Raw genomic sequence first — 18,112 nt, forward strand, 5'->3', positions numbered from 1 at the left:
TGCTGCAGGTCATGCCCCAGGGAAACTCTTTTCACACCACACCCCCCAATCCCATCCCATCCCATCCTATCCCATCATGGCAGATGATTATATCATTACATAACTACCAAATTACATCAGCACCTAATTATCAAACTGACAAGCCGACACTTATTTTTTGAGGGGGGAGGATACAATTCATTCCTTCACTGTGTCCTTCTATGAATTGGAAAAAGATACCCCCTTCTCTAGTATAAAGACACTTTGATGTTAATGTATTTTTGCACGGCTTGGGAACAGCAGGAATGTGGTGGGGTTTCTTCCGACTCACTTACATAAGGAAGGGAAATACGACAAAGGGGCAGGTGGAAAGGTGCTAGTTCTGGATTTCCTCAGTTGAAATGCTCCTGAATGCCCATTTAAATGAAACTTCTTTAACATCTATGGTCCAAGAGTAGACATCCCACTAGGGATCAGAGAAAGTTATTGCTGGTTAGGCCTGGGAGCTCTCTGGGACCAACAGGTAACAGTCACACCCACACTTCCTTTCATACATTCAGGGGACCAGGGGACACACTCAGTGCTTGTCCCCCACTCCCCCCTCAGAGTCTGATGAAAAGCAGTAACAAACCCACTGCCCTCAAGTCAAGTCCAATTCACAGCAATCCTCTATAATGCTTCTAAGACTGTAAAGTTTTATAGAAGCAAACAGCTTCATCTTTGTCCCGAGGCACAACTGAGTGCATTTGAACTGATGATCTTACAGTTAGTGGTCCAATGCCTATCCTCCAGTACCACCAGAGTCAGATGGGGGAGTTGAATTCAAGCCTCCCAGAATGGGAGAGCTACAACCTTAAGGGACATTAAAATGTGGTAAGGACAGGGCCAGTGTGTGTGTGTGTGTGTGTGTGTGTGTGTGTGTGTGTGTGTGTGTATACGTGGCTATGTGTACTGTGAGAGTTTATGTAGGAGGGAGATACCCCAGCTGTTCACGACTTATCTTGGAAGCCCAGAAATTCTGCACCCACACAGGCACTCCCATTTATTAGTGTGATTGGCACCTCCTCAGTTACAATGGCCAAGTTGGGTGTGCAACCTGGATAATTGTACACAACAGGCCTACCAGGAGTCCACAGGTGACCTGGTCTTAGAAGAGGAAGCAACTCTATCTCGTTGTTGTTATACGCTGTCAAACTGGTCCTGACTCATAGTGACCCTGTGTAGGGTTTCTGAGAGTGGCTAGTGGGTTTGAACTGCCAACCTTTTGGCTACCAGTTCAGTGCTTATCCTATGGTACCACACCAGGGCTCACTCTGTCTCAAAGACCTCAAATCCATGTCCAAGGGAAGGAAACAAAGCCTTGTGAACTGCTCAAAACCAGAAACCAGCAGAAGAGGGAGTGGAGGTTTTAGGAACGGAGCAACTGCTGGCCAGCTACCCACTCTGTCTCGGCAAGGAGGACTTACCCAGAAACCCACTGCCATCAAGTCAATTCAACCTACAGTGACCCTATAGGACAGAGCAGAACTGTCCCATAGAGTTTCTAAGGCTGCAAGCTTCACGTAAGCCAACTGCCACACAGTTCTTCTGCAGAACAGCTGGTGGGTTGAAACTGCAAACCTTTCACTTAACAGCCAGGCACCTAACCACTTTGACACCAGGGCTATTTAAGAAAGGATTAGGAGAAGGAAATAAGACCTTTATCTCACACCATGTACAAAACCCAGCTCAACATGGATTAAAGACCTACTTGTGAATCCCAGAATTATAAAGGTCATCAATGAAAAAATAGGGACAAATTTAAGGGCTCTAATACAGGGCAAAAGGAGCTCTGGTAGCATAGTTGGTACAAGTCAGGCTGCTAACCTCAAGGTCAGCAGTTTGAAACTACTAGCTATTCCACAGGAGAAAGATAAGACTTTTTGCTCCTGTAAAGATTTTTTGCCTCAGAAACCCTATACAGGGTTGCTATGAGTCGGAACCGACTCCATGGCACACCACCACCACCAACACAGGGCATTTACAGACTATCAAACATTGTGAGAATTGCACAAACAAAAGACAAAATAGATGATTGGGACATACTAAAAATTAGAAACTTATGTGCATCAAAAGATTTCACCAAAAGAGTAAAATGGGATCCTACAGAACAGGAAAAAATCTTTTGCAATGACATATCAAACAAGGGACTACTCTCTAAACTTTATAGCAAACTACATCACCACAACAAGAAAAAGACAAATAACCCAATTAACAAATGGGCATAGGACATGAACAGACACTTCATCAAGGAAGAGATCCAGGCAGCCAACAAACATATGAAGAAATGTTCACGATCACAAGCCACTAGAGAGATGCAAATCAAAACAACAATGAGATATCATCTCACACCAGCAATAATAGCAAAGTTCAAAAAAGCAGAGGACAGTAAATGCTGGCGAGGATGTGGAGAGACTGGAATCCTCCTACATTGCTTGTGGGAATGTAAAATGGTCCAACCACTCTGGAAAACAGTATGGTACTTCCTCAGAAAGGTGGAAATAGAAATACATGATGGTCCAACAGTTCCTCTACTTGGAATATATCCACAAGAAATATGAGCCATAACATGAGTAGATATATGCACACCAATGTTCATAGCAGCACTATTTACAATAGCAAAACAATGGAGACAGCCTAGGTGCCCATCAATGGAAGAATGGATAAACAAATTTAGGTACATATACACAATGGAACACTATGCTATCCTGAAGAATAGCAGTGAAGCTTTAAATCACTGCATAATATGGATGAACCTTGATGACATTATGTTGTGTGAAATTAGTCAAAAAAGGACAAATATTGCATAAGACCATTATTGTAAAAGCTTTAGAAAAGGTACCCATACTAAAAGGAAAAAAAGAGAAAGGATTAGGAGATTGCAAACTGGGTAGAAAATCCTCTCACCAGCTACAGGCCATAATCCTACTTCTCCTTTAAGCTTTGGTCTATTTTTACTCCTCTCCCCCAGGGGACAGCCCCCATTGGTAGTCAAAGATTTAGTGGAGACTTTTAACATCAGTTCTCTGACATCCCCTGGATTTGGGTGTAAATTTATACAGCCCTTCATTGCCTTCCCCTCTCTGCTCACCTTCTTCAGACATTACTCTGCATAATCTGATTCTGTAGACTCTTCTTTGTTTAGTCCTAAATCATAAGAGGCCAAGACACCGTTTTGCAGGGAGCAACTGGGAGCAGGGCCTGTGCTTCTTGGGCGTCTGCCTCTGCAGTGTCTGGGTGATGGGCAATGTGATGGAGGGGAAGACGGTGGAGGAGCTGAGCAGCACCGAGTGTCACCAATGGTACAAAAAGTTCATGACCGAATGCCCCTCAGGCCAGCTTACCCTCTATGAGTTCCGCCAGTTCTTTGGCCTCAAGAACCTGAGCCCAACATCCAGCAAGTACGTGGAGCAGATGTTTGAGACCTTTGACTTTAACAAGGTGAGTATAGCCCAGGGAGGAGCAGGTAGAGTATAGAAATGTTTGCTGGAGGAGACACTTCATCTCTACAGTTACTGCCTTTGTTTACTTGGGAGGTCAAATGATACTAAGGAATCCATTTTTAGCTAATGTGTGTTGAAGGAACCCTGGTTGTACCAATTAAAAGGTTGGTGGTTCAAACTCCACTAACCACTCTGCAGGAAACCCTGTGGAGGCAGTTCTACTCTGTCACATAGGGTTGTGAAAATCAACTCCACAGCACCTAACAGCAACAACAAAGTTTATTGAGACCCAACTCTGCATCAGGCGCTGGGATATAGAAATGAGTCAGCTGTTATTTCTGCTCTACTTTCTAGTGGAAGACTGGGGGGTGGGGGGAGTTACCATTAAATAGGCTCATGGTGACCCCATATATGTCAGAGCAGACCTGTGTTTCATAAGGTTTTCAGTGACTGGCTTTTCACAACTAGCTCACCGGGTCCTTCCTCCAAGGCACCTCTGTGTGGACTTGAACCTCCGATCTTTCAGTTAGCTGCTGAATGTATTAACTGTTTGTACATTCCAAGGGATGACAGACCCAAACCAAATCGAACCCACTCCTGCGAAGTCAGTTCTCACTCATAGTGACCCTATTTAGGGTTTCCAAGACTGTAAATCTTTATAGAAACAGACAACCTCATCTTTTTTTCATGGAGCAGCTGGTAGGTTTGTGGTAAGCAGCCCAATGCTTAAACTGCTTCAACACCAGTGCTCATGTAGAGAACACAGAGGGATCCACAAATTAATGTATGGCATCTTCTGCCTCTGCCACATGTGTATCTCTGTTTACCCTGAAACAAATGGATACTTACTAAAAGTCATCGAGAACTTTCTGTGTACTTGGTACCTCACGTGGTACGTTTTTTCCCATATTGTTTTATGCTCTCAAGGATGCCGCAGAGGAAGGAGGGTGGAGAGGAGAGAGCCGGGTAATGACTCAGGTTGTCCTGTGGACTCTGGAACTGGGGAGCCCAGGCTACTCTAACTCCAAAAACCCAGTGACTCACTTTCATCTTTTTTCAAGTCTAAAGGTCTGTGCAGCAAGCCTATTGTTTCTTTTTCCCCAAGTAATCGCTGGGCTCATCAGGTGATAACTTTCGATAAGCAAAAGGCGAAAGTGAAAGGGCAATTGGGAATTGTGAGTTTGGATCTCTAGCTTTTATTAATTAGGTGATCTTGAGCCCACTGCTCCCTATGAGCCTCAGCTTACTCACCTGGACTTATCAGAGGTGTTGGAAGCATCAGTTAAGATGTTTGTTGATTTTCTTTTGTTTCCTGAAGTGTGTCAAAGTAGAATTGTGATTCATAAAACCAACCAGCCCACTGCCCTGAGCTGACTCCAACTCATAGCTACCTTGGAGGACAGAGCAGAAAGCCTCCCACTGCTGCCTGTAGTTGGAATGGTAAGGATGGCCTGAAGCGCTGCCCTATGCCCACTGCAGCTGGGAGAGGCTGCCAGAACGACCCGGCTCTCCTCACTATGGCCCTGATGGTCCAAACACCACAGGGTTATGAGGGAAGCTGGGTTCAGGTGCTGTTTATTTATTATTATTAGTTGTTGTTGTTATGTGCCGTCATGTTGGTTCCAATCCATAACAACCTTGTATAGGGTTTCTGAGGAGCAGCTGGTGAGCTTGAACCGCTGACCTGCGGTTGAAACCAACTTTGCAGTCCAAGCACATTAACCCACAGTGCCACACCTGGACTCCATTAGTAGTAGTAAACACAATTTAATGGTATCTTCAAAGAAAGTTACACAGAAGTTTAGGTTTCCATTCAACAGTTTCTACACAAGTTGTTCAGTGACACTGATTACATTCTTCACAATGTGTGAATGTTCTCATGATTTCTGTTCTGATTGCTTTGTTTCCATTAGTTCCCTGACAACTTAAATTCTCATCTTGATTCTGAAGTAATTGTTGACATGTGTGGTTTCATCTAGATGACTGTTTTTAGGGTGTACAGTATTCACAGTGACCTGCTTCAGTCTGTGAGCCAGTCTGCTATTTAGCTACAAGGCAAGCTCAGGGCCTACTTCAGTTCAAGATTTAAAGTGTATCGCAGGACAGTAGTGTCAGGGAGTCCTCCAGACTCAACCTGTTTAGTCGGTTCAGGGGCTATTTAAAGCTCACTAATATGTGAGGGCATGGGGTCAAAGCAGATTATAGACTGAGTCTCAGGCTCAGGGACAGCATCCATGTGCCATGTCCTCAGGGGCTTTCATGAAGGGAGTCCTGAGGAGCACAGAACCGGAGCTCATGATCTGGAGACCAGGAGAGAAGGTGTCATCGTGCCAGATCCCAGTGTGCTCCAGAAATGCACTGACTCCCTGACAGGAGGGGAGCAGTCGATGGCTGAATACCCCCCAGCTTTCTCTCCACACACAGGGAAATCGAGCTTGACAGCCTTTCGCTTGCCAAGGACATTCATTCTTGGGTCAAGAAGGCCCCCTACAATCACACATATGACACCTGGGAACGACAACCCATAAACTTTGCATTTGGCTAGCCTGAGTAATCATATGCATCACTTTGATTTTTGTCACATGTACATACCACCTGTATTATCCCAAATCTGGTCCTTTTTTTTTTTTTTTTTTTCAGTTGAAAGCGAATCTACCTACTGTTTTTACCCAATCTGACCTCCACATACCCCTTCCCCTTAGGGCCTTTGTGCTGCCTGGGACCCTCTTCCCCAGAACTCTGCTTGACTTCCTGTCCTTGCAAATCTCTGCTAAGACATCTCCTTCTCATGGACAGCTGCTCTGTCACGCTATTTCAGACGGGACAGGCTACTTGTGAGATTCCATTTCACAACCATCAGAGTTTATGGTGTCAGAGCTGGGAACCAGCAAAGTAACTATTTTTTAATACCTCTTAAAAAAATAAAACAAAATAAATTGAGACTAGCTCTTACCCCTGTCATTTCTTTTCCCCCTGGGTGGTATAAATAAATGGTTAATGCCCTGAACTGCTAACTGAAGGGTTGGGGGCTCAAGTTCACTCCATGGCTCCTTGAAAGAAGAATGACTTGGTGATTTTGTACTTTCCTCCAAATCAGCCACTGAAAACTCCATGGAGCTCTGCTCTGACACATATGAGGTTGCTGTGAATGGGAGTGAATGCAACAGCAGCTGGTTTGAGCTTAATGTTAGTTGCTGTTGAATGCTTCGCCTGTTGAGTCGTCTCTGACTCATGGTGATCTTATGTGTAACAAAATAAAATGATGAATTAATGAAATAAGTGAAAACCCTATGTATGGATCACAACTTCCAACACACTATATTAAATCACTTAGAGCCATATTGTTTACTGTCTGTCTCCCCCTGCTGGAATGGGAGCTCCATCAGAGCAGGGATTCCCGTTTGTATCCCTAGCACCTAGAACAGTGCCTAGAAAATGATTGTTATTGTTAAGTGCTGTGGAGTCAGTTCTGACTCATAGCTACCCTATATAGGGTTTCCAAGGAGCAGTTGGTGGGTTTGAACTGCCAACCTTTTGGTTAACAGTCTAGTGCTTGTCTTACAGTACCCCACCAGATTCCTAGAACACGGTTGTTGCTGTTGTAAATACCATTGAGTTGGTTCCAACTCATAGTTACCCTGTATAGGGTTTCCAAGAGTTTAAATCTTGCAGGAGCAGAAAGCCTCATCTTTCTTCTACGGAGTGGCTGACAGGCTCACACTACGGATCTTGTGGTTCGCAGATCAGTGCTTATCGTATGATCATCATGCTCCCTGAGAACGTGGTAGACACTTGTAGATACTCAGTATTGTTGATTATGTGAAGGGGCTTCAAAAAGTTGATGGAAAATAGAATAAAAAAATAATGGGGTTTTCCCACAAACTAAATTACAAGTTTTATGGGCCAGTTATATACCTTACAATACACATTAATTTAAATACATAATTATTAAAATGAAGAATGCCATGGAACACCTGAAGTGCTTCATCTACTCCTATGGTACAGAACAATCCTCCGGTCGACACTGCCTTGACCCATTGTCCTTAGCAGTTTAGCTGACTGACTCCGAGATGGAATACAGGACTGGAAGTTTTATGTATTTATTTTATTGTGATCTGAGTGGAGGTTGACAGAAGAAATTAGCTTTCCATCCAACAATGTGCGTACATTTAGTTTGTAACATTGGCTGCTATTCCCTCAATGCGGCAGCACTTGTTCCACTTTCTCCCTGTGTTCCGCATTTCCCATCCTTCCTGCCTCTCCTTCTCCTTCTGAGCTGGACGGTTGATTAGTCTGAGGACAACTTTCCTCATGTGTGTCTTGTTTGGCTAGAAGGTGGGTGGAGTTCAGGTATGGGCTTGAAGGGTATCTAAAGGCCACCATGTGGAGAGTTTCACTGGCCTCTATCAGACCTGTAAGTCTCTGGTCTTTTTTATGATTTAGAATTTTGTTCTACACTTTTCTCTCATTCTTACCAGGACCTTCTGGGGGCCCAAGCAGAACAATTGGTCATGGTAGCTGGGCACCATCTAGTTCTTCTGGCCAGGAATGGAAGTTTTAATGTAGAGAAGAGTTATAACAGAGGTGGACAAGCTAAGGCCAGTGAGTCTGATTTTGTAAATGAAGTGTTTTGCTTTTTTAATTGATATATATATATATATGGAGCTCTAGTAGCATAGTAGTTACAAGTCGGGCTGCTAACCTCAAGGTCAGCAGTTCAGAACTACGAGCTGTTCTGCAGGAGAAAGATGAGGCTTTCTGCTCTTATACAGATTTACAGCCTCAGAAACCCTATACAGGGTCGCTATGAGTCAGAACCAACTCCATAGTATGCCACCACCATACGTATGTGTGTTTACACATACACATACACACACACACACACATATATACATACACATATATGTTGTTGTTAAGTGTCATTAGCAAACCTGTATAGGGTTTCACATATACATACGCGAACACATACTCACATATATTCAGTAGTTCTGGTGTGGTATTGTAGGATAAGCACTGGACTGGCTACCACAAAAGCAGCGGTTCAAACCCACTAGTCACTCCTTAGAAACCCTATGCAGGGTCACTAAGAGTTGGAATTGACCAGCCAACACTAAACAACAACATATATATATATAGTCCTGATATGGTGCTGCAGGAAAAGCACTGGACTACTAACTGCAAGGTCAACAGTTCAAACTCACTAGTTGCTCCTCAGAAACCCTATACAGGGTCATGGTGAGTTGGAACCAGCTGGATGGCACTCAACAACAACAACAATATATGAAAACATCTGCCATTTCAACATTTGTTTAATGTAACATTCGTCATGTTGTACAACCACGTGCAGTGTCCTTTACCAAACTTCCAGTCAACCTCAGCAGGCCCATGATATTCCATAAGACTACGTAAAGTTTTATTAGAACACATGACACCCATTCCTTTCTGTGTGGCTATGGCTGCTTTTGAAGGTGCCCTTGTAGCACAATGGGTTGAGTACTGGGCTGCAAACTGCAAGGTTGGTGGTTCAAACCCACCAACTGCTCCAAGAGAGAAAGCTATAGGCTGTCTGTTCTCATACAGATTTGTAGTCTTGGACACTCTAAGGAGCGGTTCTACTCTGTCTTGTGGGTCTCTATGAGTTAGAATCATCGGATGGCAGTGAGAGTGGCTTATGGCTACTTCCAAACTTCAGTGGCAGGATTCAGCAGCAGTGACAGCGACTGCATGGCCCACAGAGCCTACAATGTTTACTACTGTCTGGTCCTTTACAGGAAATGTTTGCCAGCTCCTGAGTTAGAAAACAGTTATATCCTAGGCCACTGGATGGGCGGAGCTTGAGGTACAACTGTGTGAGTAGGGAGTGTGATCTGAGAGAGAAGCATATGCTTACTTCAAAATGTTACCTGCAGTTGGCTGTGCCTGGCAGTCTGGTGCACACAAATCAATGTCAGTCCATCTGTGCATTTGTGTGCAAGCGTAGAATTTAGGAGACCCAGTTTCTAGACAAGGCTTTATTGTTCAGCTGTTGCTGATGTGTTCAAATTGCTGACATTTCTGTTAGCAGCTGAGTGCTTAATCACTGCTCCACTAGGGCTCTTTCTGTGTGGCCTACCCTCTCTCAATTTCAGCTTTTTCATCTGAAAATGGGGAGGGACTATCCACCTCCAGGGACTGTTGCAAAATTAAATGAGTAAAATGTATAAAGCATTCGGCCTCATTTAGCTACTTAAAACAGTTAGCTTTGCTATTGTTTTGTACTGAAGGGAGTTCATACTACAATCCTGTAACATAGTGTCATTTCCATCTTAGAGCTGGGAAAACAGAGGTTCGTGAGGTCATGTGACTTGTCCAAGGTCATATCACTCATAAAATGCTTAGGCCTCTCTCACACAAAACCCATACCTTTCCATTGCCCTTTTAAGCCATTGGATGTCAATTCCAACTCATTGCAACACTATAGAACTGAATAGAACTGTCTCATAGGGTTTCTAAGACTGTAAATCTTTACAGAGGTAGCCTGCCATATTTTCCTTCCACAGAGCAGGTGGTGGATTCAAACTTCTCACCTTTCAATTAGAAGTTAAGGGTTTAGACCACTGTGCCCCCAGGGCTCCCACAATATTATTATAGTTATTGTTAAGGGCTATTGAGTTGGCTTCAAATTATAACAACCCTGTATAGTGTTTTTGAGGAGCAGCTGGTGGGCTTGAACTGTCAATCTTGTGGTTAGCAGTCCAGTGCTTATCCTTCTGCCACAGCAGAACTCCTCCAACAACATTTGTTGTTGGTAAGTGCCATCAAGTCGGTTCTGACCCATAGCAACCCTGTATAGGGTTTCTGAGGAGCAGCTGGTTAGCTTAAACCATCTATCTTGTGATTAAACTGACCTTGGAGTCCAGCATACTAACCCACAGTGCCTAGGAATATGAAAAATGAAGAGCAAAAGTGTCCTCAGGCCTATGTCCCCTTACCCAGAGTGTCCTTAGATGTTTTCTTGTTATCGAAGCAGTGTTGCATAGGGTCCATTCCGACAAGAGTCCCAGAGGATGAGCTGGGCAGGGACTGAATGAGCTAAGGTGTGTTGGGAAAGCCCTTGAACTTGGGAAAGCACCATGCAGTTGCTTGCTAAGATCACAAAACTCCACTGTGGGGCTCAAGAGTGGTTACAGCCTCACTCAGTGTCAAAGACAACACAGAACCAAGAGTTCTCCGAGAACACCGTGCCCAGCCTCTGTCACATTCCTAATAAGAGTTCTCAGAGAGCACCGTGCCTAGCCTCTATCACATCCCTAAAAAGCAGTGCCCAGCCTCTGCTTGCATACTTGCAGTGACAGGGAGCTCCTTATCTCTTGAGGCTGCCCATTTCCCATGAGACATTCTACATGTTAAAGAGCTCATACCGACCCCGAATCTACCTCTTGGTAACTTCCTGATTCTGGAGTCATGGTTACAAGTAAGTAGAGGAATCTGGTTTGCTCAGCCTCTCTGTAAACATAGGTTTCCCGCTCCCAGCCTCACTGGGATGTGGGCAGGTCCTGTCTTTCCTGCTTTCCTGACCCTATGGGCAGAGAATGCTCTTGGGACCCGGCAGAGTGATGACCCAGTGAACATTTCGGGGACCCTGGTCCCACAGTGAGGAGTCCTAGTGACCTAATGTTTAAATTGCTCAGCTGTTAACTGCTTGGTTAAGAGTTCAAACCCACCATCCGCTGTGTGGGAGAAAGATGTGGCAGTATGCTTCCATAAAAAGTATTAAGTGCCATCAAGTCATCATCTACGACTTATAGCAAGCCTGTATAGAGTTTCCATGGAGCAGTTGGTGGGTTTGAACCACTGACCTTGTAGTTCATAGTCCAGTATGGCTCCTATAGTGCCACACTAGGAGTCCTAAAGATTACAGCCTTGGAAACACCATGGGGCAGTTCTCTCTGTCCTACAGGGACACTGTGAGTTGGAGTCGATTTGATGGGTTTGGTTTGTTTTGACCTTCCCTGCTGGCCAACTCTTCCAAGACTCAGTAGAGAATCATCCCCACACTGTTGTTGTTGTTGTTGTTAAGTACCGTGGAATCGGTTCTGACTCATAGTGACCCTGCACAGGGTTTCAAGGCTGTAAATCTTTACGGGAGCAGAAAGCCTCATCTTTCTCCCATGGAACGGCTGGTAGTTTTGAACTGCTGACCTTGAAGTTAGCAGCCCAAATCGTAACCACTATACTACCAGAGGTCCTTCTGATTCCACTAGACCCTGTGAAAATATGTTATCACTGACTACATAGTAAGAACACAGTAATTCCTTTGTAATAATGATTGTTGTTAAGTGCCTGGAGTCAGTTGTGACTCATAGTAACCCTGTATTGGGTTTCCAAGACTTTAAATCTTCGTGGGAGCAGAAAACCTCATCTTCTTCCTGCAGCATGGCTGGTAGGTTCCAACCGCGGGCCTTGTGGTTTACAGTCCAGCACTTATGTATGGAGTCACTGGGCTCCAAAAATAATGATGGTAGTAGAAATAACATTTCTCTGAGCCTATTTAACAGTCTTGGTGTGGCGCTGTGAGTTAATGCGCTGGATTGCAAAGTTGGTTTGAATAGCAAGGTTGGTGGTTCAATCTTACCAGCTACTCCTTGGAAATCCTATACAGGGTTGATATGGGTTGGAACCAATTTGACGGCACTTAACAACACAAACCACAAGGTCCATGGTTTGAGCTCACCAGCTGTGCCCTGGGAGAAAGATGAGGCTTTCTATTCTTGCAAAGATTTACAGCCTGGGAAATCTTATACAGGTCATTATGACTTGGCATTTAACAACATTTATTGAGTGCACACTGTTTTCCAAGGAGTCCTGGTGTGGCACTGTGGGCTAATGCATCAGTCTACAAAGTTGTTTGAACTGCAAGGTTGATGGTTCAAGCTCACCAGTTGCTCCTTGGAAACCCTATGGGTCGGAATCGACTTGATGGCACTTAACAACAACAATAACTATGTTCCAGGCAGCATGCTGAGTACTTTACACACATGAATTCATTTAATCCTCAACAAGCCCATGAGGTACTATTAGGACTATTACAAATGAGGAAATCAAAGACCAAGGACATATGAAGCCTTTTACTTCAGACCTCAGATTTGAAGAGCTGGGACCAGGCATCAAGCCTGTGTTCCGCAACACTGACACTGAATTCCCATCAAACAAAAACAAAATACCAATTCACTGCCATCAAGTAGATTCAGATTCATAGCGACCCTGGATAGGGTTTCTGAGGATACAAACCTTTATGGGAGAAGAAATCCTCTTTTTCCCATGCAGTGGATGGTGGGTTTGAACCTCTTGCCTTGAATTAGCAGTTCAGAGCGTTTTGTTTTGAAGTTTTTATTGTGAACTGAGTGATAGTTTACATAGGGGACCATCAGCTTTACATTCATCCTATCGTATTTGTTTCATTGCAATGATTATAATCCCCTCCATGCATCATCATTCAACAGCATTTGCTTCCATTTCCTCTGGGTTATTTTTTTAGATGTACACCGAAGCACTCAGGAACACATAACCATTCAAACAACCAAAGGGCATACCCTGCAAGCCTGCCCCCAAACTGTTAGCAGATAGCCCCTCTCCCTCCTTGAGTCTAGAGTCCCTAGCTGCTCCATCTCTCCATGTTATCATCTCTGCCTCCATCTCTGGTGTCACTGCTTCTCTGGATAGGGTCCCCACACTCCACTCTTCTCACTTGATGGTTCCAGGGTCCTCTGCTCCTGAACTGCAAGATCAACCACTCCCCTCCTTTTGTTACAAAATGTCTACCTTTACATTTCCAACCCTCACAGTCAGTACTGATAGCAATTATTCACTATTGTACCACAAGAGTCTTATCCCCATCTCCTTTCATCAGTCCCATCTAGACAGGTTGAAAACCACTCAGCGGAGATTCTACCTTCCCCCACACCCTCTGAAATTAAGCTCCCTCTTGAAAACTTGTAAGCCAGTCACTTCGTGCCTTGTGCCCTCCCCCATTTTGGGTAGCCAGTATTAAGTTGCCTATCCTTGTCAACCCTGTGTACTGAGGGGGTAGGATTCATTCCCTCTTAAGCTACTACATCCATAAGTATAGGTCAAGTTCATAAAATTGTAGCAGATTACTCTTTTTTTTTGTTCCTCTTCTTTCTTCCTTTAGTTGAGTTGTGATCATCCAGCCATTTAAGCTATGTCAAATGGGTACTATCTGCAAGTATGAGTGTTCTTGTGCATCTCCCCACACTTCTTATCAGCTGGACGCTTCACTTTCCACTCTAGACCCCTGTGGTCATGTCCATGTCCCTGGGTCCAGGAGTCCCCAGGTCTCACTATACTCCTGGCCACAGAGCTTATTTTACAGCGCCACACCAGGACCTTCCGTTAGGACATGATTCTGTTTTACTGAGTTTTAAATCCTTGAAGTCCTATCACAACATGACATGCAGCAGATACTCAGAAAATGTAGAAAAATAAAGGGGAGAGCTGAACAGGCAGAAGCCTGGGATTGTGGTGAGCGGGACAAGCAGCCAGCTCACTACAGTCACGCCCCCTCGCCCAGGATGGCTACATCGACTTCATGGAGTACGTGGCGGCGCTGAGCCTGGTCCTCAAGGGGAAAGTGGAACAGAAACTGCGCTGGTATTTCAAGCTCTACGATGCGGATGGCAACGGATGCATCGACCGTGATGAGCTGCTCACCATCATCCGGGTAACTCCAGGTGCAGTGGGTGGGGCCAAAGGCAGAGACCGCTGCTGGGGTGAGAGCCCTGGGGTTGTGTTTTCAGCTGGTGGATCTGCAGTCTCAGTAGTGGTAATGGACGGAACTGGGGGGACTCGGTGACGGACCACGTCCTTACTCTCTCTGGGCCTGTTTCCTCATTTGTACCAAGCAACTTAGAAGCTGAACACTTCAGTCCCAGCTTGAAGGCTCGGGGTACCTTGGCCTCTGCTACCCACTGCAGTTGGAAGCCACCCGAGCTATCACTGTCTCCACTCCCACCATTGAGACAAAACCTAGGGCAACAAGCCTTTCTCTTCTGCCTTTCTTCTTTCCTAGGCCATCCGAGCCATTAACCCTTACAGCGACTCTCCCATGAGTGCGGAGGAGTTCACAGATTTAGTGTTCTCCAAGATCGACGTCAATGGGGATGGTGAGGGGGCCTGGATTGCGGGTAACTAGAGGTGCGGTGTCACCAGAGGGGGGTCTCCAGGTTGTCAGAAGTGGGAGGTTACCAGGGAAGGAGGGGGGGAGGTGGGCCAGAGAGTCCTCTGCTTGTCATCTCCCTATCCGCCTCTGAGCTGGCTAGAGAGTTGGCTTTTAAGGACCCCTGGACCCGACTTAAAGGACCCTGGCAGGTCACCACCGAGTTAATAATCATTGAGCAGCTTATTGGAGGTCTGTGGTTCAAACCCATTAGCTGCACGGAGTGAGAAAGATGAGGCTAGCTGTTCCCCTAAAGATTTACAGTCCTGGAAACTCCAAGTAGTTCTAAACTGCCCTATGAGTTGGAATGAATGCCATAGCAGTGAGTTTGGGTTTTCGTTGGACCAGACTTTAGGGTCTGGCTCCCTCGGCCTGCTCTACTCGCAGGCCCCACCCCCATTATTATTACACACACACACACACACACACACACACACACACACTGCAGGAATCCAGCTTGTCACTAAGAACACTCCCCACCCCTCCCTGACTCTTTTTTTCTCGACCCCAGGGGAGCTCTCCCTGGAGGAGTTCATGGAGGGTGTCCAGAAGGACCAGATGCTCCTGGACACACTGACACGCAGCCTGGACCTTACCCGCATAGTACGCAGGCTCCAGAACGAAGAGCAGGACGACCAGGAGGCTAGTGAAAAGGTGGTGGAGGCAACTGGCTGAGTCAATGCCCAGTTGCTTTGTATTCCAAGCGGGGAAGGGGGGCAGTGTGCCTGATGTCATTGTTGTTTTAATACTATACAGACTCTAGACACTGCTGTTTAAATACTAGACAGAATCTATTGAGCTCAGAAACTGCTCAGAAGCTGGGGCAGTGTACATTCTGTGTAACGTGTGTATGCATGTGGGGGGGCTGTGTGATGTGAGGAGGAACTTACATAGGTGTAAACTGTGAGTTTAGAACTTTATGAACTTTGTGATATTACGATCATTTTATAGGGATCCAGTAAGAGAGAAAATCATCCCTCCAAGAAGCTTGTAGTCCCACCAAAGAGACAAGGATGAATGTTCGAATGACAGTACAAATCTGAGTCATGATTCAGTGGCTGGCTGGGATGTGTGAGTGCATGCATGCATTGAGCTCATCCTCCAGGAGGGGCTGCTCAAGTTTGAGGTTGGCCAGAAAGTGGGAGAAGGAAGGGCTGCTACTGTAAAAAGTCCCCCACATCTATCCAGAGGATGTGCTCATTTGTGCAGAAGTGACTGCACCAGCCCTTCCTTTTCCCCTTGATGCCTCTCAGTACCCCGTGGTACAGCATGGTGCCTGCTGTGGATCACATTGTGTCCCCCCCAAAAAAACCAGAGGGCTTCAAAAAGTTTGTGGAAAATTCCTTTTCCACAAAATTATCTTTTAATTCCATTTTCCGTGAATTTTTTGAAGCACTTTCAGATGGGCTATAAATCCTAACTCCTATACCTGTGGTTGAACTGACTCAATAGCATTTAACAACATACCTGTCGTTATAATGCCATTTGGGAATGAGTTTTCTTTGTTATGCTAAAGGGACATATTAGTATAGGGTGTATTTTAAGCCAGTCATTTAAGTACAGATTGAGCTGAGAAGCAAACAGAAGATAAATACCAGCCACTTGAAGATCATCAAGGAACCAAGAAACAAGGACCTTCCCCAGGCCACAGAGAGAGGACGTCTTACCCTGGAGCTGGCACCCTGAATTTAGATGTCTCGCCTCCTTAACTGTGAGAAAATAAATTTCTGTTATTAAAGCCTCCCACTTGTGTTCTCTCTGTGATAGCAGCCCGAGATAACAAGAGAGTTCCCCCACATATATGGGATTCATGGCTCGTATCAAGTGATCTGTCTGTCCCTGTTGTTGTTGTTAAGTGCCATTGAGCCAGTCCCGACCCATAGCAACCCTGAATAGGGTTTCAAATGAGCAGCTGGTAAACTTGAACCACCAACCCTGCAGTTCAAACGACTGACTTTGCAGTCTGACACATGAGCCCACGGCGCCACACCAGGACTCCTCTAACTTAAATCCCTCTTGCTTCAGTGACACATGAAACCAGTTGAGAAGTGGAGCCGACCTTTGAGGAGACAGGCCCATTCTCTGCACATCCCTTTAAGGACACCTTGCAGACACTCAGACCTTCCCATTCAAGATCTACTTGCCACAGGAACCTGGAGAGAGACATAGGGTCCATTTTCCAAAGATGCTCTTTCTTCTGGACTTTGGGTCTTTCTCAGCTGGATGTGGGGAAATCAGAGTCCAGAGTGGGAGGGAGAAAACAAGGGGAAGGTTGGTGAGAGCCCTCCTGGGGGGATGATAGGGCATGATTTGCTCACACTTGCCCTACCCATCATTCAGACCACCCTGGACTGGGGAGTCAGCCAGCACCGTTGGAGCACATGGAGTGAAAGCAAAGGTCAATGCTGGGGACAGAGGGGGAAAAAAGGAGCTGACATTTTTGCCTTCTCTTGCTGGCCGCCTCTTGGGAAAGCCAAAGGTCGGCATTGGGAGAATATCTATATATAATTAGGACATTTCTTCATTCATGTACTACCTCTAAGACTTGAGGGCCTATCTATGTAACCTGGGTTACTACTATTAGACATAACAAAACATTTGCCATTTCAACAATCTTCACATGCACAGTTAGTTGTTGTTGTTAAGTGTCACTGAGTTGGTTCCGACCCATCGTGACCCTGTATAAGGTTCCTGAGGAGCGGCTGGTGAACTTGAACCACTGATCTTGCAGTTCAAACACCAGGACTCCATGTACAGTTTAGTGACATTAATTAGGTTTATCATAGTAATTAACCTAAAATATATTTTTAAAGAAAATCATATGACTAGCATGCCTATGAAACTGCAGATTCAAGCAGTTTGTTTTATTTTGCAGATAACAACATAAACAGTATCACTTCAGGTTAACGTAAACAGTTTGCTAGGAACCACCTTAAATCAATCTCCCAGGGGTGACAGGGTTCTGGTTTTGAATTCTCCACTCCCCTTCAACTAGGCAACTCCCTTAAAAAAATTGTGATTTTTTATTGTGGTGAGTGGACAAGGGGCTTCGAGAAGTGAGTGGAAAATGAAAAGACCATGGAATTTTTCCACTCACTTTTTGAAACCCCCACCCCTGCCATTCCAGCAGTTTTTATAGATATAATTCAATGATCTTCATTATGTTGTGTGACCATCAGCACCAGATGATTTCACACAGGGTGATTTTGATCTAGTTTACATACTGGGGTTGTACCTAGGCAAGTGTATCATAAATCTGTATAATTCCACATCTAAAAAATAATACGAATCTGAAAATTGCTCATCTAGTCCAGCCTGCTCACTGTGAGGGAAGGAGACTGTGTTGGAGGCAGAGTCTGACCCAGAACCCAGGTTGGCAGGGTCCCAGTGCTCCCACCAGTCAGAGAGCTGGTTTCTTCCATTCTTTAAGGGGACA

General features: G+C 45.1%; 1 protein-coding gene across 1 annotated transcript; it reads left to right on the top strand.

The window, feature by feature from the left end:
* The first annotated feature begins 3,257 nt into the window (after positions 1-3,257).
* On the top strand, positions 3,258-15,361 carry GUCA1A (guanylate cyclase activator 1A (retina)). The gene is made up of 4 exons (XM_006860458.1): positions 3,258-3,459; positions 14,032-14,181; positions 14,530-14,623; positions 15,188-15,361. Exons 1-4 carry the CDS (start codon positions 3,259-3,261, stop codon positions 15,349-15,351), a joined length of 609 nt encoding a protein of 202 aa, XP_006860520.1. The 5' UTR covers position 3,258; the 3' UTR covers positions 15,352-15,361.
* Positions 15,362-18,112: the final 2,751 nt, after the last annotated feature.

Source organism: Chrysochloris asiatica, unplaced genomic scaffold, assembly GCF_000296735.1.
Source record: "Chrysochloris asiatica unplaced genomic scaffold, ChrAsi1.0 scaffold00038, whole genome shotgun sequence".
Taxonomy (NCBI): domain Eukaryota; kingdom Metazoa; phylum Chordata; class Mammalia; order Afrosoricida; family Chrysochloridae; genus Chrysochloris; species Chrysochloris asiatica.